The 27,854-nt window shown below is 48.2% G+C and overlaps 1 protein-coding gene and 1 pseudogene across 4 annotated transcripts; both read right to left on the minus strand.

The window, feature by feature from the left end:
- Window positions 1-196: 196 nt before the first annotated feature.
- On the minus strand, window positions 197-23,111 carry CPT2 (carnitine palmitoyltransferase 2). 4 transcript variants are annotated; one of them, XM_084958298.1, is made up of 6 exons: window positions 22,497-22,815; window positions 10,051-10,131; window positions 7,925-8,031; window positions 5,289-5,747; window positions 2,627-3,931; window positions 197-1,104 (listed from the first exon to the last, which is right to left on the minus strand). In XM_084958298.1, the coding sequence occupies exons 5-6, from the start codon at window positions 3,915-3,917 to the stop codon at window positions 773-775; spliced, it is 1,623 nt and encodes a 540-aa protein (XP_084814424.1). In that variant the 5' UTR covers window positions 3,918-3,931; window positions 5,289-5,747; window positions 7,925-8,031; window positions 10,051-10,131; window positions 22,497-22,815; the 3' UTR covers window positions 197-772.
- A 3,704-nt stretch (window positions 23,112-26,815) lies between these two features.
- On the minus strand, window positions 26,816-27,614 carry LOC102164720 (coiled-coil-helix-coiled-coil-helix domain-containing protein 2 pseudogene; annotated as a pseudogene).
- Window positions 27,615-27,854: the final 240 nt, after the last annotated feature.

The raw sequence follows: 27,854 nt of genomic DNA on the forward strand, positions 1-27,854 counted from the left end.
AAGAGAAGCAAGTTTACAGGAGAGATGAAAGCTTGTTTCCCACCATTACCTGAAGAGCCCGGGCCAGGAGGTACTTCCTATCATCCGCACTTACTGAATTTACCAGTGGGAAGTTCTTCATGGGATTAGGTAATTAAGTTAAAACAATTAAAAAAAAAAAACAAAACCCAAAAAAACCCACCCAAGAGGAACCACCTCCAAGCAAGAATTACATTTTATTTTTGCTTCAACAATAAATACACCTGAGTTATTTTCCACATCTTACCGCCTGATTAAATGTCCTTAAAACTAAATCTCATATTCTTTTTGGTTGTTGTCTAGTTCCATTTGGAAATTACACATTTAGCTTTAAAACCATGGTTTTTGTTTTGTTTTTTGTTTTGTCTTTTTAGGGCTGCACCTGAGGCATATGGAGGTTTCCAGGACAGGGTTGTATTTGGAGCTGTTGCTGCCGGCCTGCACCAGAGCCACAGCAACTCAGGATCCGAGCCGTGTCTGCGACCTACACCACAGCTCACGGCAATGCCGGATCCTCAACCCACTGAGCAAGGCCAGGGACCGAACCCGCAACCTCATCGTTCCTAGTCGGATTCGTTTCCGCTGCACCACGATGGGAAGTCCTAAAACGATGGTTTTTAAGCTCAAACCGGATAGCCCTGGTGCTCGGGCACCTCGTGATTAGTTTTATTAGTCAGAGAATAGCACCTACTGGCTACAGAGGCCCTAATTTCTAAGCTGATGAAGAAACAGAGGCTTTTCCCCCACCCCAAAGCTAAGTTTTGATGGCTTTGCCTTCGAAGGCATCAAACATGTCTTCTAAGGCCTTCTCCACACACTGGAGAAACTCGCGGGCGTTGCGGCTTTGGTAGGCGGAGACGTTGCAGCCTATCCAGTTGTTGTGAACAGCATACCCAATGCCAAAGCCATCAGGGACCACAGGGGCAAAGCCGCCAAGGTTCACCGCTGGGCTGGACAATGTGCTGGTGGACAGGATGTTGTGGTTTATCTGCTTGTATGCAGGGTCCAGGTAGAGCTCGGGCAGAGCAATCCCTTTGGCTTTCGCCAGGTTCCGCAGAGCAAACAAGTGTCGGTCAAAGCCCTGGCCTGTCAGGGACAAAGTGGAAAACCGGAGTCAGAATCTCAGAACTGAAAGGGACCTTAGTAAAACCTCCCACCCCTGGTAGGCATACCCTTCCCGGCATCCTTGAGAGTGGAAGTGGGCCTGTCTACCTCTGCATCCACACCTCCAGCTCACTAACCTCTGGACTTCACTCTGGAGCATTCCTTTTAAAAAGCTGTGAACAACCAAGCTAAAAATCAGCCTAAAATGAACATGATTTTTTTTTTTTTTTTTTTTGCTTTTTAGGGCCGCACCTACAGCATATTCAAGTTCCCAGGCTAGGGGCTGAATCAGAGCTACAGCTGCAGAGCCTACACCCCGGCCACAGCCATGCCAGATCCGAGCCACATCTGTGACCTACACCACAGCTCAAGGCAATGCCGGATCCTTAACCCACTGAGCAAGGCCAGGGATCGAACCCACAACCTCACGGTTCCTAGTTGGATTTGTTTCCACTGCGCCATAATGGGAACTCCACGAACATGATTTTTTTTAAACCGTGGAACTGAATCCATTTAGTCAAGAAAAACATGTGGAGCACACACTCAGACTCAAAAACTAAGATAAGCCCAAAGTCCAAAAGACAAGAGGCTGTCAGTGGAACAAAATGGAAAGGGTATTTGACCAGGGTTCTACTATGCCTTTCCTGCTAATCTGCTAAGTGACTCTGGGCCAGTGGCCTCAGTTTCCTACCTATTAAATAGAGAAGGAGGAGCCCAGAATGTCTTGGAGGTTCCTTTCAGTTCCAGGGCTTTGGGCTACATAAAAGGACTGAGCTATATGACCCTCCGGGTCCTTTCGAGGTCTCACATTTTACTACAAAGAGGCAAAGAAGGATGAAAGGTAGGCCAGGGAAGAGCTTCGGAGATGGCCTCTCTACAGGGAGCCGACACGCTACACCTGGGGTGAAGCAAGAGGGGCTGTGGACTGAGAAATCCTACAGTCCAAAGTGAGTCTGAGGATCAGTAAGTAACAGAAAAGGAATGTGTGTCACAGCTTAAAGTGACCTTCGATGAGGATGAAGTTAAGTGCATTTTCCCATCCTGCATAGGAGGAGAGAATATTCTGGTCCCTAGTAGCTAGTCTGGCTGTTCAGATTGCTAAGGTAGCACAACATAATCAGGAGTTCCCAGTGTGGCTCAGCAGTAACGAACCCATGGAACTGGTATCCATGAGAATGTGGGTTCGATCCCTGGCCTCGCTCAGTGGGTTAAGGATCCGGCGTTGCCATGAGCTGTGGTGTAGGTCGCAGGCACGGCTTGGATCTGGCATGGCTGTGGCTGTGGGGTAGGCCAGCAGCTGCAGCTCCGATTGGACCCCTGGCTGGGAACCTCCATATGCTGTGGATGCAGCCCTAAAAGTAAAGGAAAAAAAAAAAAAAAGAAGTTGGCAGACAGATTAAACCTAGTGAAGGGATGGATATGAGACACGGGGGAGAGGAGTACTGAGGCTTAGCCCGCGCCGAGGGCAACAAGAGCTATAGGCAGGCTCCCCATGCCAGCTTACCCATGGCTGCTTCTCGGGTCAGCTGGTTGTGGTACTCGGAACACTCGGCCACCATCTGCCGAAGCGCTGCGGCGCTGTGCTTGGAGGGCTCCCTGACAAAGGCCTCAGAGCATCTCTTGGTGAAGACGGAGGCCGGGCGGATGGTCTCGGTCCGGCCGTGCTTGAAGGCGGCAGTGCTACAGGACTCGTAGGTGGCCACGGTCTGCCCGTACTGCCGCAGGAAGGCCATCTGGAAGGCCAGCTGAGCCACGGAGTCAGGGCTCACCTTCTGCCCCTTGAGGAATTCTTTGCCTCCTCTCTGGAACTGGATGCAGTCAATGGTGAGGGTTTTCACGGTGGCATCGAACTTTGCCTTCGCGGCGCTGATGCCCGCCTTCACGGCATCGTCCAGCTTGAAGCTGAGTTTCTGCACCGCGCGGGACGAGTCAGTGCGGGCGGGCGGGCTCTGCGGAGTGATGGCAGGGGCCTGCGTGCTGTCTTTAAACACTTCATTTAAGAACCTGAGCACGGCAACCCCGTCGCCCCAAGCGTGCTCAAAATGGACAGCTGCAGTGCCATCCTCGGCAAGGATGAGGTTGAAGGACTTGTCAAACCAGCGGTTTGTGCCGTCGCCGTGCAGCATGCTGTGGGACAAGTGGATGAGGTCCTTCACCGGGAAGTCGTCTAGGCAGAGGCAGAACACAGCAGCGTCCACTCTCCGCAGGGTCTCCTCGTTGCCACCCTGCACCAGCTTCTGCCTGAGCCCCGCCCAGATGTCCCGGTCCTCGCTGGTCAGATAGGCCAGCGGAAACTCGGGGGCCAGGCTGCGGTCCGAGAGAATGTACTTCAGATGAGCCTGAATTTCGGAGGCGCTCACAATCTTCCCGTCTTGATCCAGGACGTCAAAGACATAGAAATGGCCCTTCCTGAGCACCAGGAGGTGTCTGGCCTTGTCGTCAGTGAAGAGTTCATCTCGACGGGGTCTGGGGAGTCGAGTGGAATTGAAAAGCCGAAAATACTGGGACATATCCAGAGGGTAGGCCTTGACCAAGTAGGCGCCGTACCAGGACAGGGCGGAAGGCACCAAGCGTATGAGCCGCTTGAAGGTGGCCGTGTCACTTCGGGCCGGGTTCAAGTGGAACACTTCCGGCTCCAAGAGGCCGGCCCGAAGTGCCTTCAGAAACCGGAGGGCAGAGACCGTCAGGTTGGTTGCCCGGGTGAGCTGGTCGTTGTACTCGGACTTTGGGTCGGGGTGGAACGCCATGAACGGATTGAAGTTCAAGACAATGGGGTTTCGAGCAGTCAGGTACATGTCAAACCAGGGGCCTAAAACATTAAAATCCAAAAAGAACAGTAAAAGAACTCATGCAGTTCCTAAATACACAGTTTGAAAAAGAAAAAAAACCATCAAGCACATGCAAAAGAAATGACATTAACTTCCAGAGGGTGGAATTTTCTGGGTTTTTTTTTTTTTTTTTTTTTTTTTTTTGCTCTACAATAACTCGTGTAGTATAAATGGGAAATGGGATCATATGATATGTGGTTTTTGCATCTGATTTCTTTTTTCTTTTCTTTTTTCTTTTTTTGGTCTTTTTGCCATTTCTAGGGCTGCTCCCATGGCATATGGAGGTTCCTAGGCTAGGGGTCGAATCAGAGCCATAGTCACCGGCCTACACCACAGCTCACAGCAACGCTGGATCCTTAACCCACTGATTGAGGCCAGGGAGTGAACCTGCAACCTCATGGTTCTAGTCGGATTCGTTAACCACTGAGCCACGACGGGAACTCCTGCATCCGCCTTCTACCACAATAATGCTTTGCTTTGTTTCTCTTTTTTAGGGCCGCACCCACAGCATTTGGAGGTTCCCAGGCTAGGGACTGAGTCGGAACTACAGCTGCTGGCCTACACCACAGCTCACGGCAACGCTGGATCCTTAACCCACTGATAGAGGCCAGGGAGTGAACCTGCATCCTCATGGATACAGTCAGATCTGTCTCTGCTGAGCCATGATGGGAACTCCTATTTAGTTATTTTATAAACAGAAGTGTGTATCTGTTAATCCTAACGTGTCCCTCCGCTGTACCCCACCCCCCTTTGGCAATCATAAATTTGATTTCTAAGTCTATGAGTCTATTTTTGCTTTGTAAATAAGTTCATTTGTACCATTTTTTAAATTTTCACCTATAAGTAATATCACATAACATTTGTCTTTGACTCAGTATGATAATTTCTAGGTTCATCATGTTGCTGCTAGTGGCAGTATTTCATTCTCTTTACAGCTAAGTAATATTCCATTGTGTGTGTGTGTGTGTGTGTGTGTGTGTGTGTGTGTGTGTGTGTGTGTGTGTGTGTGTGTGTGTATACACACATCTATTCATCTGTCGATGGACATTTAGGTGGCTTCCCTGTCTTGGCTGTTGGAAATAGTGCTGCAGTGAATAATGGAGAACATGTCTCCTTTTTGAATTACAGTTTTCTCTGGCTATGTGCCCAAGAGTGGGATGGCTGGATCATACGGTAATTCCATTTTTAGTTCTCTAAGGAACCTCCATATTCTTCTCCATAGTGGCTGCAACAATTTACATTCTCGCCAGCAGAGTGGGAAGTTTCCCTCTTCTCCACACCCTGGCCAGCATTTATTTTTTGCAGACCTCTTCCATTCTGACGGGGGGGAGGTGATACCTCATGGTAGTTGTGACTTGCAGGTCTTTCATAATTGGAGAAGCTGAGCATCTCTTCATGGGCTAGTTGGCCACCTGTAGGGCTTCTTTGGAGAAATGTCTATGTAGGTCTTCTGCCCATTGTTTGATTGGGTTGTTTGTTTTTGTTGTTGTTTGCTTTGTGAGCGTTTGTTTGTTTGTTTTGCTTTTCAAGGCCCCACCTGCGGCATATGGAGGTTCCCAGACTAGGGGTCTAATCAGAGCTACAGCTGCCGCCCACAGCCACAGCCACAGCCACGCCAGATCCGGAGCCATGTCTGCGACCTGCATCAGAGCCCACGGCAAAGACGGATCCTTAACCCACTGAGCGAGGCCAGGGATGGAACCTGCAACCTCATGGTTCCTAGTTGGATTCGTTTCCACTGCGCCAAGACAGGGAACTCCTGCTGTTGTTTTCTTTATATCCAGTTGCATGAGCTGTCTGCAGCAGAGAAGGCCAAGAAAAAAATCTGATTTACACAGCAGAACCTCCAGAGGGCTCAGGAACTAGCAGCCTAGATATATTTAGTTCAAGGGCTACTTAATTAGACCCCTACCCTCACCCCCGAGATTCCCTCCCCACTCCAGTAGAAGCCTTAGGTTTTATTCACTGGAGAAAGTAAAACTGGGGACAGAAGCCGCAGAAGAGAACTCAAGCCTTCTCCCCTTACCCCACTCCTACACCACTGGCAACCAGGAAAATAGCTTTTGGCAGTTTACTGGGAGTCTAACCCAAAGACACTAACACTAGGAGCACGCGAGGGAATGGTTTCGCTGATCACGTAACAGTGAAGCTGCGGAGTTCCCAATGTGGCTCAGTGGGTTAAGAACCAGACCAGTATTCATGAAGACATGGGTTCAATCCCTGGCCTCGCTCAGTGGGTTAGGGATCCAATGTTACTGTAAGCTGTGGTATAGGTTGCAGATGAGATGCCAATTCGACTCCTAGCCTGGGAACTTCCATATGCCGCAGGTGTGGCCCTAAAAAGCAAAAAAAAAAAAAAACTAAAACCCAAAACCAAACCCGCTCCAAAAAAAACAGTGAAGCTGTGGCTGACAAGCCCATCCTCATCCACAAAGCTTCCCACAGCCTTTTTAATATCTCATTCATATCTGAGACCACAGAGGATTGTGAAACATTGGAAGAAGAAAAGAGGGTAAAACAGGAAAAAAAAAAAAAAAAAAAAAGGAACTAGGAGACAGACAATGAAGGAGGATGAGAATTTATGAAGTTGGTACAAGAAAGGAAAAAAAAAACTCAGCTGACAAAAGTGTTTACATGATCCTAATAGTAAAACACTAAGGACTGAGCAAACCCAAATTGCCAATAACTCTGCTGTGGCGGGGGAGGGAAATGTGCAAACGCGTCCATACACGTGGCGAGGAGACAAGAGAACGCTAAATCCTAATCCACGGAGGTGACAGGCCCATAGACAATGGCTACAACTTAAAAACATTAAGACGCATTAATACAAGTTAAGTAATTGAGAGACTGGGGGGGAACGAGGAGGGAGAGTTTAGGGAAAGGAGGGCAGGAAGTTGCTGTTTCTCCCAGCAAGCCTGAGACAGCGACCTGATTCTTTAAACTACATCCATGCATACCCTTATTACAATACACACGGGGTTAAAAGAAGTGCTGTGGGCACAGAGGTGGAAGCAACCAACTCTGAATGGGAAGGGGGAAGGGTTCAAAGTTTTCGAAGGAAAATCACCCCACCTGCATCTTTTCTTTTTTTAAAAAACTGACATATAATTAACATATAACATTATATCAGTGTCGGGTGGGCAACATGATTTGCTACGTGTATATATCACAGCATCTCAGCACCGAGTCTAGCTGGCATCCGTCGTCATGCGTAGTTACACATTTTTTTTTCTTGTGATGCGTACTTTTAGGATCCATGCCCACAGCAACTTCCAAATATACCACACAGTATTATGAACTATAGTCACTGGGTTGTACATTACATCCCCAGGACTTATTTTGTTATTATTATTATTATATATATATATATATGTTTTTAGGGCTGTACCCACAATACATGGAGGTTTCCAGGCTAGGGGTTGAATGGGAGCTGCCAGCCTACACCACAGCCACGCCAGGTCCGAGCCTCGTCTGCCACCTACACCACAGCTCACAGCAGCACCAGATCCTTAACCCACTGAGCGAGGCCAGGGATCAAACCCACATCCTTATGGATACTAGCTGGATTCTTAGTCTGCTAAGCCGCAACAGGAACTCCCCCAGGACGTATTTTGAAACTGAAACTTTGTACCTTTTGACCTCTTTGACTCATTTCGCCCAGCCCCTGTCCCCATCTCTGACAACCCCCCCACCCGGGTCTTAAAGGCAGAAGGTGCCAAACCTCCAACGGTGACGTCCTGTCCCGAGCCTGCCCACGGAGCAGGCAGGCCTTTGCTGTGGAGCAGAGATTCCAGATGAACCCCAGCGGAGGAAGAACTCGCTCAGCCTTAACACCCACTTCAGGAAGAGGGTGAGACATTATCTCAATGCTGGTCTCACCAAAAATACTTGAGATCAAAACAGGAGAGAAAACGCCTTGCTTTCCATTATGGAGGGCTCTGGAAATTTCATGCCCACAGGCCCCCCTTACCCACCTGAAATGTAGCTGGTATGTTTATTCTGCTTGTCCTGAGCAACCAGCTGCTCGTGCAGTTTTTTCCCAATTCCATTTTCAAAATTCTTACACAATTCTTCTGTTTTCCTGAAATGTTCAAGAAAAGATAGCATCAAACCACGGCAGGGAATACATGGTTTTTAGATTCATGGCCAAGAACTCATACAAGGAACTCTGGGTCTCCAGTAGCATATCCTTAGGATCTGAGAGTGAGTTCAGAAAGAATCTCTGGTCAGGAATTCCTGCTCTGGCACAGTGGGATCAGCAGCGTCTCTACAGCACTGGGACACAGGTTCGAGCCCCGGCCCAGCACGTGGGTTAAAGGATCTGGCGCTGCTGCAGCTGTGGTCCCCAAATGTAGCTGGAATCTGATCCTAGGTCCGGGAACTCCATATGCCATTGGGCAGCCAAAAAATAAAAGAGATTATAAAGACTAGTATAAGATGTTAAAAAAAGAAAGTACCTTTGGTCAGAAGAACAAGAATAAATTTAAAACAGATAAATCTAGGATATCATCATCTTTTTTTTTTTTTTTTTTTAGGATATCTTCTTAAAATGACTGGAGTTCCCACTGTGGTACAGTGGGTTACGGATCCAGCATTGCCTCTGTGGTGGCTCAGGTTCAATCCCGGGCCCAGCGCAGTGGGTCAAGGATCTGACATTGCTGCAGGTGTGGAATAGGTAGCAGCTGCAGCTCAGATTCAATCCCTGGCCTGGAAACTTCCATGTGGCCGTGGGTGTGACCCAAAAAAATGTAAAAAATTAAAAAAAAAAAAAAAGGATTAACTGGGAAAATCAATCCAACCATCTCATAAAACAATGTGTAATCTAAGAGGCAGCTTAGCCTGAAGAAAAGGATATAAGTTTTGGAGTCAAAAAGAGCTAAGTTTGAATTCTGTTACTTTCAAACTCCATGACCTTGGGGACAAGTTACTTGATCTGAGCCTTAGGTGCTTTATCTGTAAAACAGAGGTAGCATATCACCTTACAGGATTTTTAAAATATTTATAAAGCTAAGGATTTAGGTGAGTTTGAAACATCATACTTAACAACAGGTAGTTTTTAAATCAGTAGTATGTCAGGGGAAGCTCCAGGGGACTAAGACGGAATGTGTAAAAGCTGAGGACTACACCAAGAACAGGCCACCTGTGGTTTTTCCATCACTGTCCAGGGAAGGAATCTGTATTCTAACAACAATGCCGATTTTTTACACAAATCCCCATTGGGGAAAAAGAGTACTACACCAAGACCCAGGAGTTTGATGGAATCCACTTTTCTGACAATATCCAGTATGATTTTCCAGTTTCATGCTGAACTGGTTTCCTAGCACGGCCATCACAAAGCACCATAGACTGGACAGCTCAGAACCACAGAAATTTACTCTTGCACCGTTCTAGAGGCTACAAGTACTGAATCGAGGTGCTGGCATAACCATGTGGTCTCTGAAAACCCTAGCGGAGAATCTGTTCCAAGTCTTTCTCTGAGCTTCTGGGGTTACCAGGTATCCTTGGCATTCCCTGGCCATTCCTCGATGGATGCCAGTCTGCCTCTGTCCTCACGTGGCTGTCTCTGGGTCTCCTCTCCTTACAAGGGTACCAGCCATATGGGATGAAGGAGCCGACCTTCTCCAGTATGACGTCATCTCAGCTAAGGATGTCTGCAACTGTTCTATTTCCACACAAGGTCACATGCTGAGGTTCTGGGAAGGGAATGAATTTGGGGGACGCACTATCCACCCCAGTATATACGCTCCCCAAGCAAACTTCTGGTCTGCCATACGCGCTTCTCAATGAACATGCCCCCTGCAAATGACCAGTCCAGCTAGCCTACCAGGTAACAGCTGCCAAGACAGTTCAGATTTGGCATTCTGGCTTATACGCCATTGCCTGCTGAGTCTCATTAAAGAGATGCTCATCTCAGGGCTTGGTCAGCCCTTTGTGAGTAAAAGTCTGTTTCCTGAACTTGCAAATATAAAGACAAGGTCCTAAGTGCCTGGTAACCCAATCGAATCACAAACATCCCCTGAAGCTTGGTCCACCACCGCTTGCCAGCGTTTTCTTTCTTGAACCACTCAACCCGGGTCATTGCAGGTTTCTCAGCATTTACCTGAACTGGCCATCATCCAAGAGAGGCTTCTGCGCACTGAGGTATCTTCTCATGGTATCTTCAAGTTTGGGAATAGGCAGCCTGGGAAGAAAGCAAGGCCAGTGTTAGGGTGACAATACGTGGAAGAAGTTAAGTGGCTGCCCAACCCAAACTAGCAAATGCCTACTGGATAGTGAATTTCCCTCCAAAAAGACCAACAAAGGGAAGCCACTGACACATCAGAATAGATGCATTTAGTATCAACGAGTAGATGAATTTAAGTATCAATGGTAGCTCTTTTTTAAGTTAAAATAATCACTTTTAACGTATTCATGATAGATGTCACAAGGGAAATGAGTAGATAGACTAACAGATTCAAAATGGAGACGCAGAAGCTGCCCGAAGCCTTCCTGTTCCTGTCACATAGCACCTGTGCTAACCCTACTGCAGCACTGATTTTAAGTCCACCCTTAAAACAACTGTCTCTCCCTCCTCCCCGAAGATGAAAAAGAAGTGCTATTTAAAATTTTTTGGTGTATTTTATGACAAAGACTCGTACAAAAGGGAAACTCAGGTCGGTCCATGGGCCAGCCAAACACGGATCAACTATCAAGCTCACCAGGAGTCCGGTGAGGAAGAACCAGACCTTCCTACATGCTGACTTACTCATCACTCTCCACCAGCGGATTCCCAGCGGCAGCTCTGGGGAGGCAGGTGCGGGTCCAAAGTGAAATGAACACACGCAGTACTGGGAGGTGTACTTTCTTTTTCATATTAATAACGGCATTGGGAGTTCCCGTCGTGGCGCAGTGGTTAACGAATCCAACTAGGAACCATGAGGTTGCGGGTTCGATCCCTGCCCTTGCTCAGTGGGTTAACAATCCGGCATTGCCGTGAGCTGTGGTGTAGGTTGCAGACGCGGCTCAGATCCCGCGTTGCTGTGGCTCTTGCGTAGGCCAGTGGCTACAGCTCTGATTAGACCCCTAGCCTGGGAACCTCCATATGCCGCGGGAGCGGCCCAAGAAATTGTAAAAAGACAAAAAAAAAAAAAAAAAAACGGCATTGAAAGATACACCCCCCCCCCCAGTACCAAAGCGAATTTAGACTTTGTGAGGTTACCTCTGCCAACCCAAAATTAACACAGATACATTCGAAATATCTACATACAGCAGTCATTTAGGGAAAATGACGTTTTCCATAAAACATAGTTTAAAAATTTACCATAAGACAGATACACTGTAGCTCTTTGGTTTATTTTTCAATGCATGGTTATCCAAAATATGTCAAAAATAAATTCTCAGGAGTTCCCTAGTGGCTCAACATGGATCTGGCATTGTCCCTTGCTGTGGCTCTGGTTACAGCTGTAGTGTGGGTTCGATCCCTGGCTGGGGAATTTCCATATGCCATGGGAGTGGCCAAAAAAAAAAAAAAAATCTGAATTATTTACAGCCAGCATGGATTTAGACTACTCTCGGTATAACCATTCCCAACACTTAGCGCGTTCACTGACTCACCAGAAAATCCCCAACATGTCCTCAGTGACCTCGTGATTACAAAGTTACCCACTTACCTTTCTCAGGACTTTGTTTTGATATGATGAGGACATTAATAAAAATTTACCTTCTTTTTCAACAATTCTAAATTAGAGGCAATGACAGTGTTATAAAAAACAAAAACAAAGTCTTTATTAAAAAGCTTGCGGAGTATTAACTCTAGCCCAGACTTACTTTAGTGGAGTAAAGCAAGTTTTCATTCAGAGTGATGATTTATTTTGGAGTTATTACATACAACAGAAACGATTTTGTCAATGGAATAAATTAAGGCAGTATAGATTCTATATAAAGTGTTTTATCATGGTTAGAAAAGTCACCTGTTTTCTATAAAAAGATATTAAAGACAACTTAATGAACATGCTCAATTTACCAAGTCCATATTTTTGCCGTATATCAAATACCCTCAATGTAAATGTCAAATAGCCATACAGGCCACATCACTGGATTACCTGACACTTGCAATCGATGGCCAGAGTTACGAAGACATAGGTTCACAGTGAAATGGAAACACACACATAATCCGGTAAGCTTTTCACGCAGCTTAATTTTGTGCTCATGTGAACAGTCTGTCCTTAATTCTGAGACCGTCCCTCCCTCCCTCCCTTTTTTTTGAATGGGCGTCATGGAAGTTCTTTCTTTTAAGAAATAAGGCTGATAACAATATTTTCCCCCTATAATTTTAGTGCTCTGTGAAATTTAAAAGTGTAAGAACGACTGACAGTGAAAAGAAAATGAGATTTAGAATCAGACTGAGGCTTACGTCCCAGCTGTCACTTCACCTCTATCCTACGGTTATAGGTGCAAATTACACGATGTCCCTAAGACTCGTTTCCTGCCCATCAGGGGGAGAGAAGACCCGCCTCGTGGGGAGATCAGAAATCCTCTCCGTCAGGTTCCAAGCCCACAGTACAAGTCTACACAAGCACAGCTGGTATATCGAGAGGTTAGGGTCACAGCCTTTGGAATCTCACAGGTGTGAGTCTGCATCCTGGATTCTGTCACTAACCATCCAGGCCATCTTGGGCAAATGTCTTACCCCATTAAAAGGAGAAATGGGGGGAGTTCCCGTTGCGGCTCAGTGGTAATGAATCTGATGTGGGTTCTATCCCTGGCCTTGCTCATTGGGTTAAGGATCCGGTGTTGCTGTGAGCTGTGGAGTAGGTCACAGACGCAGCCCAGATCCCGCGTTGCTATGGCTGTGGCTGTGGTGTAGGCTGGCAGCTGTAGCTCCAATATGACCACCAGACTGGGAACTTCCATATGCAGAGGATGCAGCCCTAAAAAAAGGAGAAATGGGGCCATTATGCGGATTGAGTGAATACATATAGAAATAACTTAGCAGAGTATCTGGCATATAGTAGACATATCACACATATGCAGTGTGTTTATAGAACCCAGTAGCTACTGATATCTGTAGACAGCTCATTCCATCTCCTTTTCATTTCCCTCCTAGTTTCCTGCTTCCCTCCTCTTTCAACACCTCCCATGTTAGGCACAAACCGGGCCCCCTACCGGTCCCTTTGACCAGCTCAGCAACATCCAGTTTGGCTCCACAGACCTATTATTCTTCCCTAGCTGAGGCCACTATACCTTGGAGAACCCTCATTCCATTCTGAATACACGACCCTACATTCTCCAACTTCTCAGCCAGTTCTTCTCCTACCTCCTCACCTTTCTTAAAATATGACTATTCTGTAAATACCACTTGCCTTCAGATTTCTTTTCAAAGAAAGCCAGTCCCCAACTTCTAGGAAGGACCAGCACCTTCCTTACGCCTTCCACCTGCCATCAACATCAAACAAGTTTCTTTCCGCTCAGATCCAACGGTACCACCTCCTCCCCATCCTCACCTCTGTTATCCACGCCAAGGAACAGTGATTTAGGAAACCAGCTCTCTGGGGGGTAGGGGGTGAAGCCCTCATTGGCAGCACTTACCAATGCTGCACATTTCAGCGGCCAATTTCAAGCTACCAACACGCTGTCACTGAATGTGGAGCTGGGAAGACATGCCCGGAGTTGTCTCTGATGAGTATGGTGATGCAGAGACGCAGCTCAGATCCCAGGTTGCTATGGCTGTGACTGTGGTGTCTCTTACGAGTGCGGTGATGCATAGAAAGGGGAGCTCATCACTCATTAGGATTCTTCCTCTGAAACCCCCCTCTCACCTCCACTGGCACGAAGGCTGGCACAGAATAGGTCCTTAACGAGTGCTGAATGGCACCCGGGACCCTATATTCTTCTCTATCACATTTAGCGGCATGTATGTATTTATGTCTCTCCCCATCAGACTGCAGGCTGCTAGAGCCTTCAAGGATTTAGAAGTTGGAGTTAGAGAGTTCTCCTCCCACCCCGCTAGGTTTCGCATCTCCTGATTCTCTTTTCCTCCACTGTCTTTTGCCTTAAGAGTGCATGTTTTCTCAAGACTGGCGTCTCTGCCCTCTTCTGACTGGACACCCCACCAGTGATCCCCCCTGCTCTGATGGTTTCAAGTCTGACACTCATGCAGATTCCTCCAAGCACGTAATGAGGAAGAAACCTGAAGGTGTGCCAGGGAGCATGGTCCTGCCAGTTGTGGATTCGTTCTTTGTTTAGGGACAGTGTGCTATGCTGGAAAAGCTGAAGCTTGGAGACCAGACAAACCTGAGCTCAAACTTTAAACAAGTCACTTGTCAGAAAGTAGACTGGTGGTAACCAGTGGTGGGAGGAAGAATGGGAGTGACTATTAATGACAGGGGGAGGTGATGAATTAGTGTTGATGGCTGCACGACTCTGCGATTATACCAAAAAACCCCACGGAATTGCATGCTCTCAAGGTGTGAGTTTTACCACTGCACAGGCACTAAACCCAGGACCCCCAGGGTCCTGCAGTCAGAGACCACAGGACCCAGATCCACCTACCAGCGAGCAGGCACCAACCTGAGAATCCCTAACCTGCCCACCAGTAAGCTTGCTCTAGCCTCAGGACCAGAGTACGTACCCACTGGTGGGCAGATACCAGCCCCAGGACAGAACCATAGCCTGAGACCTGATACCAGCAGACTAATATCACCCGTGAACATAGATGCAAAAATCCTCACAGAATTTTAGCAAACTGGATCCAATAATACATTGGAAAGGTTACACACCATGATCAAGTGGGATGTATCCCAGGCATGCAAAGATAGTTCAATATCTACAAATCAATCCATGTGATACATCACAATAACAAATTGAGTAAACACTACATAATCATCTCAATAAATGCAGAGAAAGCTTCTGATGAAATTCAGTATCTATTTATGACAATACTCTCCACAAAGTAAGTACAGAGGGAACATACCTCGACATAACAAAGGACGCATTTAACACATACTCAATGATGAAACGCTGAAAGCATTTGCTCCAAGATTAGGAACCAGACAAGGACGCCTACTCTGGCCACCTTTATTCAACATAGTGCTGGAAGTCCTTGCCTTAGCAGTCAGACAAGCAATCAAAGGAATCCAAATTGAAAAGAAAGAGGAGTTCCCATCATGGCGCAGTGGTTAACGAATCTGACTAGGAACCATGAGGTTGCGGGTTTGATCCCTGGCCTTGCTCAGTGGGTTAAGGATCCGGTGTTGCCGTGAGCTGTGGTGTAGGTTGCAGACGTGGCTCGGATCCCGCGTTGCCGTGGCTCTGGCGTAGGCCGGTGGCTACAGCTCCGATTAGACCCCTAGCCTGGGAACCTCCATATGCCGAGGGAAGGGGCCCTAGAAAAGGCAAAAAGACAAAAAAAAAAAAAAAAAAAAAAAGAATCTGACTAGGAACCATGAGGTTGCAGGTTCGATCCCTGGCCTTGCTCAGTGGGTTAAGGATCCGGCATTGCCGTGAGCTGTGGTGTAGGTCACAGACTCGGCTCGGATCCTGCATTGCTCTGGCTCTGGCATAGGCCAGTGACTACAGCTCCGATTAAACCCCTAGCCTGGGAACCTCCATATGCCGAGGGAAGGGGCCCTAGAAAAGGCAAAAAGACAAAAAAAAAAAAAAAAAAAAAAATACAACTAACGTTGGCAATGATGTGGAGAAAAGGGAATCCTCATATATGTTGGTGGGAACATAAATTAGTGTAGCCACTGTGGAAAACAGTATGAAGGTTTCTCAAAAAACTAAAAATAGCACTACTATAAGACTTAGCAATTCTACTCCTGGGTATTCACCTGAGGAAAAAAAAAAACAAAAAGACTAATTTGAAAAGATACATGCGCCCAAATATTCCTGGCAGCATTATTTACAATTGCCAAGACATGTAAGCAACACAAGTGTCCATAAGCAGATGAATGGATAATAAAGATGTGATATATACACACGTGTATACAGTGCGTGCCCTCAGGGAGCTTCCAGTCTATTACAAAACAGGCAATTACATTATAGTATTGTCAGCACAGAATGACTTGCGAGAGACAATAACCCAGCCTTGGCTTCCCAGAGGAGCCGAAATTTAAGCCTTTAAGGTACCGCCATACTGTTTGCTATAGTGACTGTACCAATTTACAGTCCCACCAACAGTGAAGGAGGGCTCCCTTTTCTCCACACCCTCTCCAGCATTTGTTGTTTGTTGATTTAATGATGGCCACTCTTAACTGGTTTGAGGAGGTACCTCGTTGTTGTTTTGATTTGCATGTCTCTAATAATTAGCGATGTTGAGCATATTTTCATGTGCTTGCTGCCCATCTGCATGTCTTCCTTGGAGAAATCTCTCTTTAGGTCTTCTGCCCATTTTTCGATTTTTGTTGTTGTTGAGGTGTATGAGCTGTTTGTGTATTTTGGAGATTAAACCTTGGTCGGTTTTGAGTCATTTGCAAAAACTTCCTCCCCTTCTGTGGGCTGTCTTTTCATTTTTTTAGATGGTTTCCTTTGCTGTGCAGAAGCTTTTGAGTTTACTTAGGCCCCATTGGGTTTTTGTGTCTTATTGCCTTTATTCTAGGCGGTGGGTCACACGAGATGTTGCTGTGATGTATGTCAGAGGATTCTGCCTGTTTTCCTCTGGGAGTGTTCCAGTATCTGGCCTTACCTGTAGGTCTTTTATCCATTTGAAGTTTACTTCTGCGTATGTTGTTAGAAAACGTTCTGATTTCATTCTCTTACTTGCGGTTGGTTGTCCAGCTTTCCCAGCACCATTTATGGAAGCAACCATCCTTCCTCCACTGTCTGTTCCTGCCTCCTTTGTCACAGACTGTTGATTTTTTAAAATGTGAATTTTATGGCATGGGAATTATGTCTTAATAAAGGTGTGAAAAAAATTTTTTTAACCAGTTACTTTTCACATCTGGTGATGAATTTTTTCTCTGTATGATGAAGGAACTGACAAAGACAGTTTCTGAGGCCCCTTTACGGTTCGGTGATTGCAACCCCAGGAATCCTGTGGATTCCTCGCCTGGCAAGGCAGCAGAACCGCACCCTGCAGAGGCAGGAGGGCAGACTCGGCTTCATCCTTCACAGCTGCGTGACTCTGGATGTGCTGCCTGCCCTGGACCTAACTGTTCTCACCTATGAGATGGAAATAAGCCTAAGATCTACCTCCTAGGGTTCTGTGCAAATTCAGTGAGGCAATCCAGATCACAGACTCAGAACAGGGCTGGGCACATAGTAAGCACTCAATAAATTTTAGGTTTTATTACGTACTCAAGCCGTCAAGGCCTGTAGATCCAAACTCTGCCATCAGACTGTTCATAGCTCTAAGGAACTGGCCCATCGTCGCTCCTCGGTGCCTGGCACAGGGTTTTACCATGACTGGTTTGGCCTGCCCTGCCCGTTCTCACTTCTTCCGGTAAAAACACCCCTTCCTACTCAAGTCCTTGGGGTGCAGGTGGAGCTGACTCCACGCCCAAGACCCAGGGGTGGGCTTACAGCTTACTGGCTCAGACCCAACGAGACCCAGTCAGAAACTTGAAGACTTAATTACACGATTTTTTTCAAACTGGTAAGAGAGGGAATCTCTAATAGCTGGGGTCACTGAGAGATTAGTGTGTAAGCTATACTTTAAGTGATGGCTGCCACTCTGTCACCATGAGTGACAGAGACCTGAGAATGGAGTCACACAAATGAAGTGAGTCGGGCAAACCAGGGGTTTGATGACATCAACCGGGCCTCTTAATCCCACCTGGATTTTTCAGGTTGTTGAGTTCACACATTCCTGTTGGCTTAAGTCTGTTTAAATGGGGTTTCCATACGTATTACCACAAAGGCCTTTACTATAGCCTTTTTTTTTTTTTGTCTTTTTAGGGCCACACCTGCAGCATATGGAGGTTCCCAGGCCAGGGGTTGAATCACAGCCACAGCAACGCAGGATCCCAGCCGAATCTGCAACCTACACCACAGCTCATGGCAATGCCAGATCCTTAACCCACTGAGTGAGGCCAGGGATCGAAACTGCGTCCTCATGGATACTAGTCAGATTCGTTTCTGCCGTGTCACGACGGGAACTCCACTGTGGCCTCTTCAGTACATGTCTACTCTTTCTTCACTGTTCCCCAAAGACCACCAAACACCTCCAAGTGGTTTCATATGCACCCCTGTAGTTCCTTGAGCTCCCTGAGCTATAATTCACCAGGTGCCTTTAAAGAGGTACAGCTGGAGCCTTGAGAGAGGCCTGGCGCATCCACCTTAACCACGTGGGTTCTCCTTCCCCGCCCTCTAAGAACAGCCCCATCTAAACTTCACGTAACTGAAATAAAGATGGAAGAAAACTTGGCACAAACCAGATTTATCTCCTGTCATTACCCAGTCAGCTTCCAAGCAGCAGGCATTTTACTGTTCTCCCTGCAAGAACGCAACTATAAAGCCTTTTATGTTTTTACACAATCTAGTTACGATTCAGATAAAATCATCCTGGATATCAAGACAATTTATCCGTAGGACATGCCTGTGGGACTCAGAATATTCCTGTTTCTGTCATCTTCCACACCCTGGAAACGGGCCTCACTTGCCTCCCGCGTGAATTCTAAAGAGCATGCCTCGGAGTTCCCGTCGTGGCTCAGTGGTTAACGAATCCAACCAAGAACCATGAGGTTGCGGGTTCGATCCCTGGCCTGCCCAGTGGGTTAAGGATCCGGCATTGCCGTGAGCTGTGGTGTGGGGTCACAGACGCAGCTCAGATCTTGCATTGCTGTGGCTCTGGGGTAGGCTGGTGGCTACAGCTGCGATGGGACCCCTAGCCTGGGAACCTCCATATGCTGTGGGAGCGGCCCTAGAAAGGACAAAAAGACAAAAATAAATAAATAAATAGAGAGCATGCCTATTGTGTGAACACCAGTTATCCCCTAAAGTGATTAGGGGTTAATAGAAAACCAACGAGAGATAATTGGCAATTACTGTGGATCAACTACAGGCCCCAAATAGTGGCCCGATAGAGATATACTTTTGAAACACAATGCCGCTCCCCCACTGCAGCCAACACACATACACACCAGCCCAGTTCTCATAACTCAGGGGCCAAAGAGTGATTCTTTGGGCTGGGCCTCCCATCAACGTCTCAAAATTTCTGACCACGTCATGCATTTTCAGGCGCCTGTCCCTTGGCATGTGCGGCTCTGTCCCCGCCTCCCTCCTCTCCCTTGGTGATCTTCAAATTCCAGCTCAGAGGACCCCTTCTCTACTCCCCGCCGGGCGCCAAGTCCCTCCCACCTCCGCGCTCACCCCGCACAACACGCAGCAAACGGTGGTGGAGGCAGTGGGGACACTTGCGAAGGTCTCGGCGTCCTTACTCGGTGCCTGGCTTTGGGCTGAGGGCTTTGGGTCAGGGTATTTAACGGCAACAACCCCGACAGGAAGGTCAGAGTGTCCCCATTTTTAGGTTAGATGATTTACTCACAGCCAGCCATGTGGCTCGGAAGTAGACCTGGATTAAAAACCCACATCTGACGATTGTCTCATGAGCGTAGCCACCACTGAGAGGTGGCTCCCCACGTATCCATTACACCTGTCAGATCTCCCCCGCTGTACAGGAAGGTCCTCACCACGTCAGAGACCTCCAAATCCGTATCAACACACGTTTATCAAATTCATCATGTATGTCAGGTTGAGCCACCCTTTGTCTCCTCAGGACTTAGTGTTAGATTCTGAGGTTAACAGGTCCGTGTGTATATCTCTATATATAAAACGCTTAAAAAAACACCACTACCTAACTGGAGTTCCCATCGTGGCTCAGCGGTAACAACCTGACTAGTATCCATGAGGACGCAGGTCCGATCCCTGGCCTCGCTGAGTGGATCGGGGATCTGGCATTGCCGTGAGCTGTGGCTCAGATCTGGCGTTGCTGTGGCTGAGGCCTAGGCTGGCAGCTACAGCTCCAATTCAACCTCTAGCCTGGGAACTTCCATATGCCCCAGGTGCAGCCCTAAAAAAGAGCAAAAACACAAAAACTAAACAACACATAAAACACACAACACCTAACTGACCTGCACACCTAAAAATAGTTAGAATGGTAAATTGCATGTTATGTTCATTTGCCCACACTACAAAAGAGCAAAGCAAAAAAAAATTACACTTGAAAACCAAGCAAATCATAGCACAAGGCTTCCTATAGGAAAGCGAGTCCAAGGCCACTTGATTAAAAGGCAGTGATATATGGAGTTCCCATTGTGGCTCAGCAGTAATGCACCTGACTAGTACCCATGAGGATGTGGATTCGATCCCTGGCCTCGCTCAGTGGGTTAAGGATCTCACATTGCTGTGGCTGTGGGTAGGCCGGCAGCTGCAGCTCCGATTCGACCCCTAGCCTGGGAACCTCCATATGCTGCAGGTGTGGCCATAAAAGAACTGCCTGAACTTATAAAAGTATCACATCCAGAATCTGAAAATAAGTTTTACCAGACTTCCAAGCCAGGGCTTTTCCCCAAGTGTGACATCGAAATGAGTGTGAAAGGACATTCTACCTCTCTAGCATCTCAGAGATAAAAGGAGTCTCACCTAATCCCTCATTTACAGCTGGGGTGCTGCAGGCCCGGGGTGGAGGCGGGGAATGGCAGCAGAGTGTCAAGTTATATCTGGATGAGGAGGGCTACTGTTTGCAGCTCCACAGTGTCTGTGCTGTGGACTGGAGGAAATGATCTCGAATAGTCTTCCCGGCTTTCTAATTCTAAGGAGGAGAAAAGCCCTCCGATCTTAAAGCTGGGTGGGGCCCAGGCCTGTCTGAAAGTTAAAAGCCATCTGCTGCCGAGCTTGGCAAGCGAAGAGAGGCTCTGTCATTCTTCACCTTTCCCCCACATACGGCTCAGCTCAGCCACAGGGGGTCAAGGATTAACTCCCAGCCACAGACACCTTTTCCTTTCTCTTTCCTGTCCTCTTGCCAAATATGAACAGGGGGACTGGGGCTAAATAATCTCATTGTCGTTTGTCTTAGGATGTTAGCACACTGTCATTTCACAAAAATCTCTTCAGATAATAGTCCTGAGAGGGCAGGGATGACACTGGGGTAAGGGGTTCCTGCCTGGAGAGAAAAACAGCAGCCAGGAGCTGGGGGTGACGCTTCTAACCTGTGTTCGAATCACAGCGTAGGGAGAGCTGGGCTCCAGCCCCTGGACTGGGACATCCCTGATGCCAGCTTGGTTTGAAAGGAAGTAAAAGGGTCTTTAGAAAAGAATTGGGAATTCGGCACCAGGAACTAACTGGTGAACAGGTAGAGAAATTTAAAAGTTTAAGCTTGGTTTTAGAGGGTGAAGGAATTGGGGGAAATTTTTTTTTTTTTTTTTTTTTTTTTTTTTGCTTTTTATGGCCGAACCTGTAGCATATGGAGGTTCCCAGGCTAGGGGTTGAATCAGAGCTGCAGCAGCCGGCCTACACCACAGCCACAGCAACACCAGATATGAGCCACATCTGCCACTTGCACCAGAGCTCGCAGCAATGCCAGATCTTTAACCCCCCGGGCAAGGCCAGGGATCAAACCTGCATCCTCATGAATACTAGTCCTGTTCATAACCCTCTGAGCCACAACAGGAACTCCTTGGGGAAATTTCTAATATTGAAAGAGAACTGGCAGTTTAGATTAAGGCCTGTTGTTCGAAGCCTGTGAAAACTGGAAGCTGAATTAAACTACCGGGCGAAGGAAAGAGAGAGGAAGATTTATGGGGGCTGTTTTACAGGGGGAGTAGATTCTGGGAGAAGTATTTCACAAGGTGGAAAGAAAGGGTAGCTTTGATGAGGAGGCACAGAACTGGGGTGGGCTCTGGACCTAATGTGAATAAGATTTGGGGAGGGTTACTGAGGGCAGTGTCTGTAATTCCGTGAGGGTGTGCTGAAGTTGCAGGGGCTAATGTGGGTTAGCGAGGCTCTTTTAGGGGCAGGAAGGTGGGGGAGTGTTGAGGAAGGTTTGATAGCGGTGAAAGGCTTCCAGGTGAAGACTGACTTAGAAGGTTGAAGACTTGGGGGAGGGTAAGGTGAGTCTGGGGGAGACTGGTAGGATGCTAAAATAAACAGGACTGGAGGCACAGCGAGCAGGGCTGAGGGTTACGAGGGCCGGGTGTCCAAAAGGGGGAGTGGAGGGAGAGTAACTATTATGCATCAGGAATTGGCTGCTCCATCGTCTGGGCAGGATTGGGGGGGACACCCTAGTTGGAGGAGTAAGGACAGGGCTGGAGATATGCAGGTAGGACATTTTTCTGGGAGAAGTAGGAGGGACAATTAGATATCTGATTGGAAGTTGGCTTCCTGGAGAAGTTCGAGAAGAGTTCAAGAGAGAAAATCTAAGCGAACAGTGGGAGGATTCGGGAAGAGAATTTGAGCGTTCTCAAGTTCCTGTGCCAGGAGAGCCTGAAAGTCACAGGATTTTCAAATTGGAGGATACGGCACCGTCCCAGGTAGAGGTTTGGGGGCAGAAGAGGGTTCAGCAGAACAGTCGTGAGTGAGTGGGGTAAGCTTGGGGCCGCTTCACGGCTGGCGGTGGGCGGCGGGGCTCACCTGGGCAGACTGTCCTGGAAGTGCATAGTGGGCACGATGCTGCGCTGCAGGTACTGACCCGGCTCGAAGCCGGCGCTTAGGGTCCGACAGGGGGCTGCCAGGCCAACAGCAAGGTCCCGGGGCCAGGCGCGCAGCAGCAGACGAGCCATCATCGTCTCGGGTGGCGGCAGCAGCACGAACGCGGCGACCGTGTGGTTTTGGTGTGCAGAGCCCAAGCCGCTGCCCTCAGGTTCCCGGGACGCCGGGTCAGGGACTCAAGTTCGGTTAGGGCAGGTCCACGAGGCCACTTCCGGCCTTAGGGCCCCGCCCACGGAAGGCCCCGCCCCATGGAAAGGCCCCGCCCACGGAAGGGCCCTGCCACTGAGGGCCCGCCCACAGGCCCTCCGCTCAGAGGGGCCCGCCCACTGCGGGGCGAGCCGGCCCGCTGCCGTCTCTGCTCCGTGGCTCCCGCTTCTGCTCCCTAGGCTGCGCGGGAAAAGGAGCTCCCAAGGCACGCCCTTCTCCTCTTCCGAAACAATATTGAAACTGAAGTGGCAGAAAAAGAAAAGGCGAAAAACTTTTCGGAGTCTGATGAATTCGTTCCAGACTCTGTCCTTGGGAGATCGTGGGAAAAATGTTAAACCTGTTTCCTCATCTGAGAAACAGGTTCTAACCATTAAGCCACCTCCCACATTCCTAGTTAGGAAATGCAGTAACGGTGTGTACAGTGGAAACGCGCACCACCCTGTGGGGCTCCGGGTGGCAAAAGGGCTCCTGGGCACAAAAGCCTTTCTGTGCCTCACGTTAATTTTTCTTAGGAAATGGGCCTCGTTCAGCCACCATGACCTTCCCTGAGCTCCTAGGGACAGGTTCAGACAGTTGCTGATCAGGGAAGGAAGGGGATGCAAAGACAAGGGAGGAACAGTCAGGTAACAGTCGTCCAGCCTTGGGGCAGGATCCTGGTTCCCTCCCAAGGAATACACATAATAAGTTAGGCATCTCAGACACCTAAGAGAGAAGTGATAGTCCTTATGCTTCTTTTAGCAATGAATACTTTAAAACGGAACCGCTTCGAGTCCTTCCTTGGCCTTCTCCCTCGCTTAATTGCATCCTAAACACAATCACCTGTAAGCTAAAGATTAGGCACCTTGAGCACAGGTGCCTGTGGGTCAAAGATTCTTGGCACATGATGTTTTTCAGGAACTTTCCTAGTTTGTGGTCATCTCTGATCAGTATTCCCTTTTCGCGAGTACTGTTGTTCTAGGCAGTAACCCAGGAGACCACCCTCTCGATCATACCGAGGTCATCCGACTCCAGCTTTGACGACTAGGATTCCCCCAAAAAAGAAGAGGGCATGTTTGTCCCAATCCCGATTCCTGTCTGGAAACCTGCTTTTCTCCTTTTCACTATAAAACTCCTCCCAATTCTTTCCAGTGGGGGGAACACAGTCTTTAACGTATTAGCCTGCGGTGGCCCCCCTTTGCCCCGCAAAGCAAGAAAGCTCTTTTTTTCTCCTTTACCCCAAATTTCGTCTCTGCATTTTCTTTTCTTTTTTTTTAAAGTAATTCTTTTTTTTTTTTTTTTTTTTAATGTCTTTTTGCTATTTTTTGGGCCACTCCTGCAGCACATGGAGGTTCCCAGGCTAGGGGTCGAATCGGAGCTGTAGCCACCGGCCTACGCCAGAGCCACAGCAACGCGGGATCCGAGCCGCATCTGCAACCTACACCACAGCTCACGGCAACGCTGGATTGTTAACCCACTGAGCAAGGGCAGGGACCGAACCCGCAACTTCATGGTTCCTAGTCGGATTCGTTAACCACTGCGCCACGACAGGAACTCCATGTCTCTGCATTTTAATTGGGCACTGGCAGACAGAGGCCGAATGTGGTAACCCAGTGCCTGGCGCTGTGAGCAGTAAATGGTGGTGATGGTTGTCGTTACCAGTCAAGTTTGCCCAGCAGGAGGGTTTTGACGTTTCTGTGATTAGCTCCGCACAGCTGCCCTGCTGGCTCCCCTGAACCAGTATTAGAGAAAATGTGTGCAGAAGCCAGAAACCATGGCGTCTCCCATCCAGCCACCGCTTCTGAGCAGAAAGCCCTTTTAGAGAAGGATCCCTTCTGCGCGACCATCTTTTCACCTTGAATTTTTCCAAGGACTGGAAGCTCTGCCTCTGGCCCTAGGGAGCCTTCCATGCTCAGGGGACCATGTGAGACTGCCCGTCCCCAGATCACCTCCAAGATTCCTTCCAACTCCAGACTCTAAGATTTATAGCCGAAATGCGGCCGCTGTACACAATCTCTAAGATTGTGTTAAAGTCTTGGAGACAGAATTTGGAGGAAGAGAAAGAAGAGCTTTATTGCTTTGCCAGGCAAAGGAGGACACAGTAGGCGAAAGCCTCAAAACTGTGTCCTGTCCTGAGAAAGGATAGCAAGGGGTTTTGTAGGTTTAGCTCGGAAGACAAGGTTCTTGATGAAGGCATCTATGTTATTTTTCATCCATAGATCATTTCAGAGTCGTCAAGGCCAGCACGGGTGCGTCTGGTGATGGTTTCTGGTTGTCCTCAGAGTTATCCTTCCTTGCTTGTCTCTCTGGGATGAAGGTTGCTGACAGGGAAGGGGTGTTAGGGGGTGTTTCAATTACAAAAGAAAACACGAGGTGCAATATTACTAACTAGCAAGTGACTAACTAGCAAGTAACCATTAGTAAAGGTGAAATATTACTAACTAGCAAATTACTAACTAGTAAGTAACCATTAGTAAAAATAGCAATTAAGCAAGGAAGAGATCATTGGTGAAAACCCAGACCCTAAGTGCAACATAACTCTAACTAGAAAGTAAACATTGAAAAAAAAAAAGAAGAAGAAAGGAGTTCCTGTTGTGGCTCAGTGGTTAACGAATCTGACTAGGAACCATGAGGTTGTGGGTTCGATCCCTGGCCTTGCTCAGCGGGTTAAGGATCTGACGTTGCCGAGACCTGTGGTGTAGACTGCAGATGCGGCTCGGATCCTGCATTGCTGTGGCCCTGGCATAGGTTAGTGGCTCGAGTTCCAATTCGACCCGTAGCCTGGGAACCTCCATATGCCGCAGGAGTGGCCCAAGAAATGGCAAAAGAAAAAAAAAAGTAAACATTAGTGATAAGTTAGTGTGTGAAGGCAGGACATAGCAAAATAGAGACTGTTTTAGCTAGTTTTTAGCTGTACCTGTATTTCCTCGTCATGAACGCTTGAGTCAGCCTTTTGTGACTGGCGGGGAGGCCTGGGAGGCTAAAGGAAAGGGCTTTTATTTCAAAACACAAAGATTTAGGGTCTGGTACACGATTTCAAGATTATACAGCGTGAACAGAGATTCATCATCCTTACTCATCACAAAACCATCCCACTGCAATCTCATTCCTGCTTTCAGCTGCAGCTGAAGGATCAAGTAGGCTCTGCTCCCATTTTACAGAAGAAAAAAGAGAGGTACAAGAAACAAAATCGTGCTGTCTGGCATGAGACACAGAATCCCATTCCAGGAACACGGTGTTCCCCCAGCTTCAGCTCTCACTCCTGGCTCTGGGAGTGAGAGGTGGCCCAGGACAGTGGCTCTGTCCCATGGCTGACCAAGCAGAGCCGGAGCTCACGGCAAAGAGCCCTGGACGGACGGTCGAGAGACCTGAGTTTTGGTCTCAGCTCTGCCCTTATCTAATGAGGTGACCCCTAGTTCAACAGGAATATCACTCATCAGCCCACACACGCATTCAGTGACTACAAATCCCTAAGAAAATTTTTTTTTTGGAAAGAAAACCACTTTATTCGAATTCATTCACAAACAATAACATCAGAAAGCATATTTAAGAGGCCACACAAACATCTGCCCAGCCCCAAACTCAACACCACCTCAAAGTGTGAGACTGTGGAAAGACCACGCTCTTCCACGGCAGTTCAGAAACACGAAAGCTCTTAGTGAAAGAGGAGAGGTTTAACTTTGATTTCACACGTATTATCTTCACTATCACATTTTGATGCTAACTAAATCAATTAGGTCATGAGGGATGATTTTTGTGTCTTCAACGGAGCTTTTATTTATTTATTTTTTATTGCTTTTTTGCTTTTTAGAGCCACACCCATGGCATATGGAGGTTCCCAAGCTAGGGGTCCAATCGGAGCTATAGCTGCTGGCCTGCACCACAGACACAGCAACTTGGTATCGGAGCCATGTATGCGACCTACACCACAGCTCATGGCAACGCCAGATCCTTAACCCACTGAGTGAGGCCAGGAATCGAACCCTCAACCTCATGGTTCCTAGTCAGATTTGTTTCCGCCGCACCACGACGGGAACTCCATCAATGGAGCGTCTTGATTAAGCTAATCCATTTGCCCTTCTGCACTGTTTCGGCACCTCGATGAAACTCTCACAAAGCTTAAGGGCACCCTGGTGACCAAAAACTGTTTCACCTCATAGAAGCATGGGCCAATCTCCTGCTGCTGTGCCAGCTGGGGTCCCTGAGGCTCCTGGGGCTCAGCATTTCTTCCTCCACTGAAGCCCCGAGGGATGGCATGACCTATCATGCGGCCGAGGGCAGAGCCCACAGATGCACCAGTTGCAGGGGTTGCCATCTGGGCCATCGGATCTGGCTGCCAAGGTGCAGCAGCAGGGGAGCCATTAGCAGATGGTGGAGCTGGCCTGGGTGCAGCTCGCATCTCAGGTGCCCGGCTGGCAGGAGGGGCCATGTGGGAAGTGCGGCTTTGGCTTCCAGGAGGCGTCCTCACTGCACAACAACCGGGAGCCTGGAAGAGTGAGACTCAGAGGAGACCCTGGCGGCTTCTGCAGAGAGCCAAATCCCTGAGCATTCAACATGAAACTAAAAATACTGCATATCTGAACCTTTTCCCTGGAGGGGACAACAGACTGAGCTGACCCAAGTCTAAAACAGCAATGCCATTTTGTCTGTAGTGTGTAGGGCCTGCGGGAGAGTATCCAACCCTTTCTGAAGCAGCTCCCTCCAGATCCAGGCAGTTTCCAAAGCCTCACAACCTGAGGCAAACATCAGCAACCGCGCGCGGAGAGCTAAGGACCAGAGAACCTGCAGGAAACAGTGCACCCAGTCGAACAGCAGTAGTTCAATTCTAGAGACCGAGGGCCAAGGGGTAGCGCCCATCTAGTCTAAGAGCTGAACAGGGGGTCAAAAGCCTGCGGGGAGGTGCACGGCGGGCAGTGACAAATCTAAGCCCTCGGCTCAGAAGCTTCCCCTTGGCAATCCAAGTAAAGCGTGAACGGTGTTTATGTTCTCGCCACACGGCGGCGCCACTGTAGCCGGTAAACAGAACTCCGCCTGGTCTCCCCAGTGTTGCCTGAACCAAACTGTGGTTTACACGCTCCAGACTAGCCTTGAGTACTT

This window comes from Sus scrofa, chromosome 6 (assembly GCF_054392235.1).
Source record: "Sus scrofa isolate SSC_HxYL_T2T_F1_AM1 chromosome 6, Sscrofa_HxYL_maternal_Yorkshire_Landrace_v2.0, whole genome shotgun sequence".
NCBI lineage: Eukaryota > Metazoa > Chordata > Mammalia > Artiodactyla > Suidae > Sus > Sus scrofa.

Bases quoted from the DNA above. Each gene is read 5' to 3' on its own strand.
- CPT2 (XM_084958298.1), bottom strand. From the start codon at position 3,917: ATGTACCTGACTGCTCGAAACCCCATTGTCTTGAACTTCAATCCGTTC. The intron at 1,105-2,626 runs GTAAGCTGGCAT...TGTCCCTGACAG, and splicing joins GACCCGAGAAGCAGCCATGG to GCCAGGGCTTTGACCGACAC.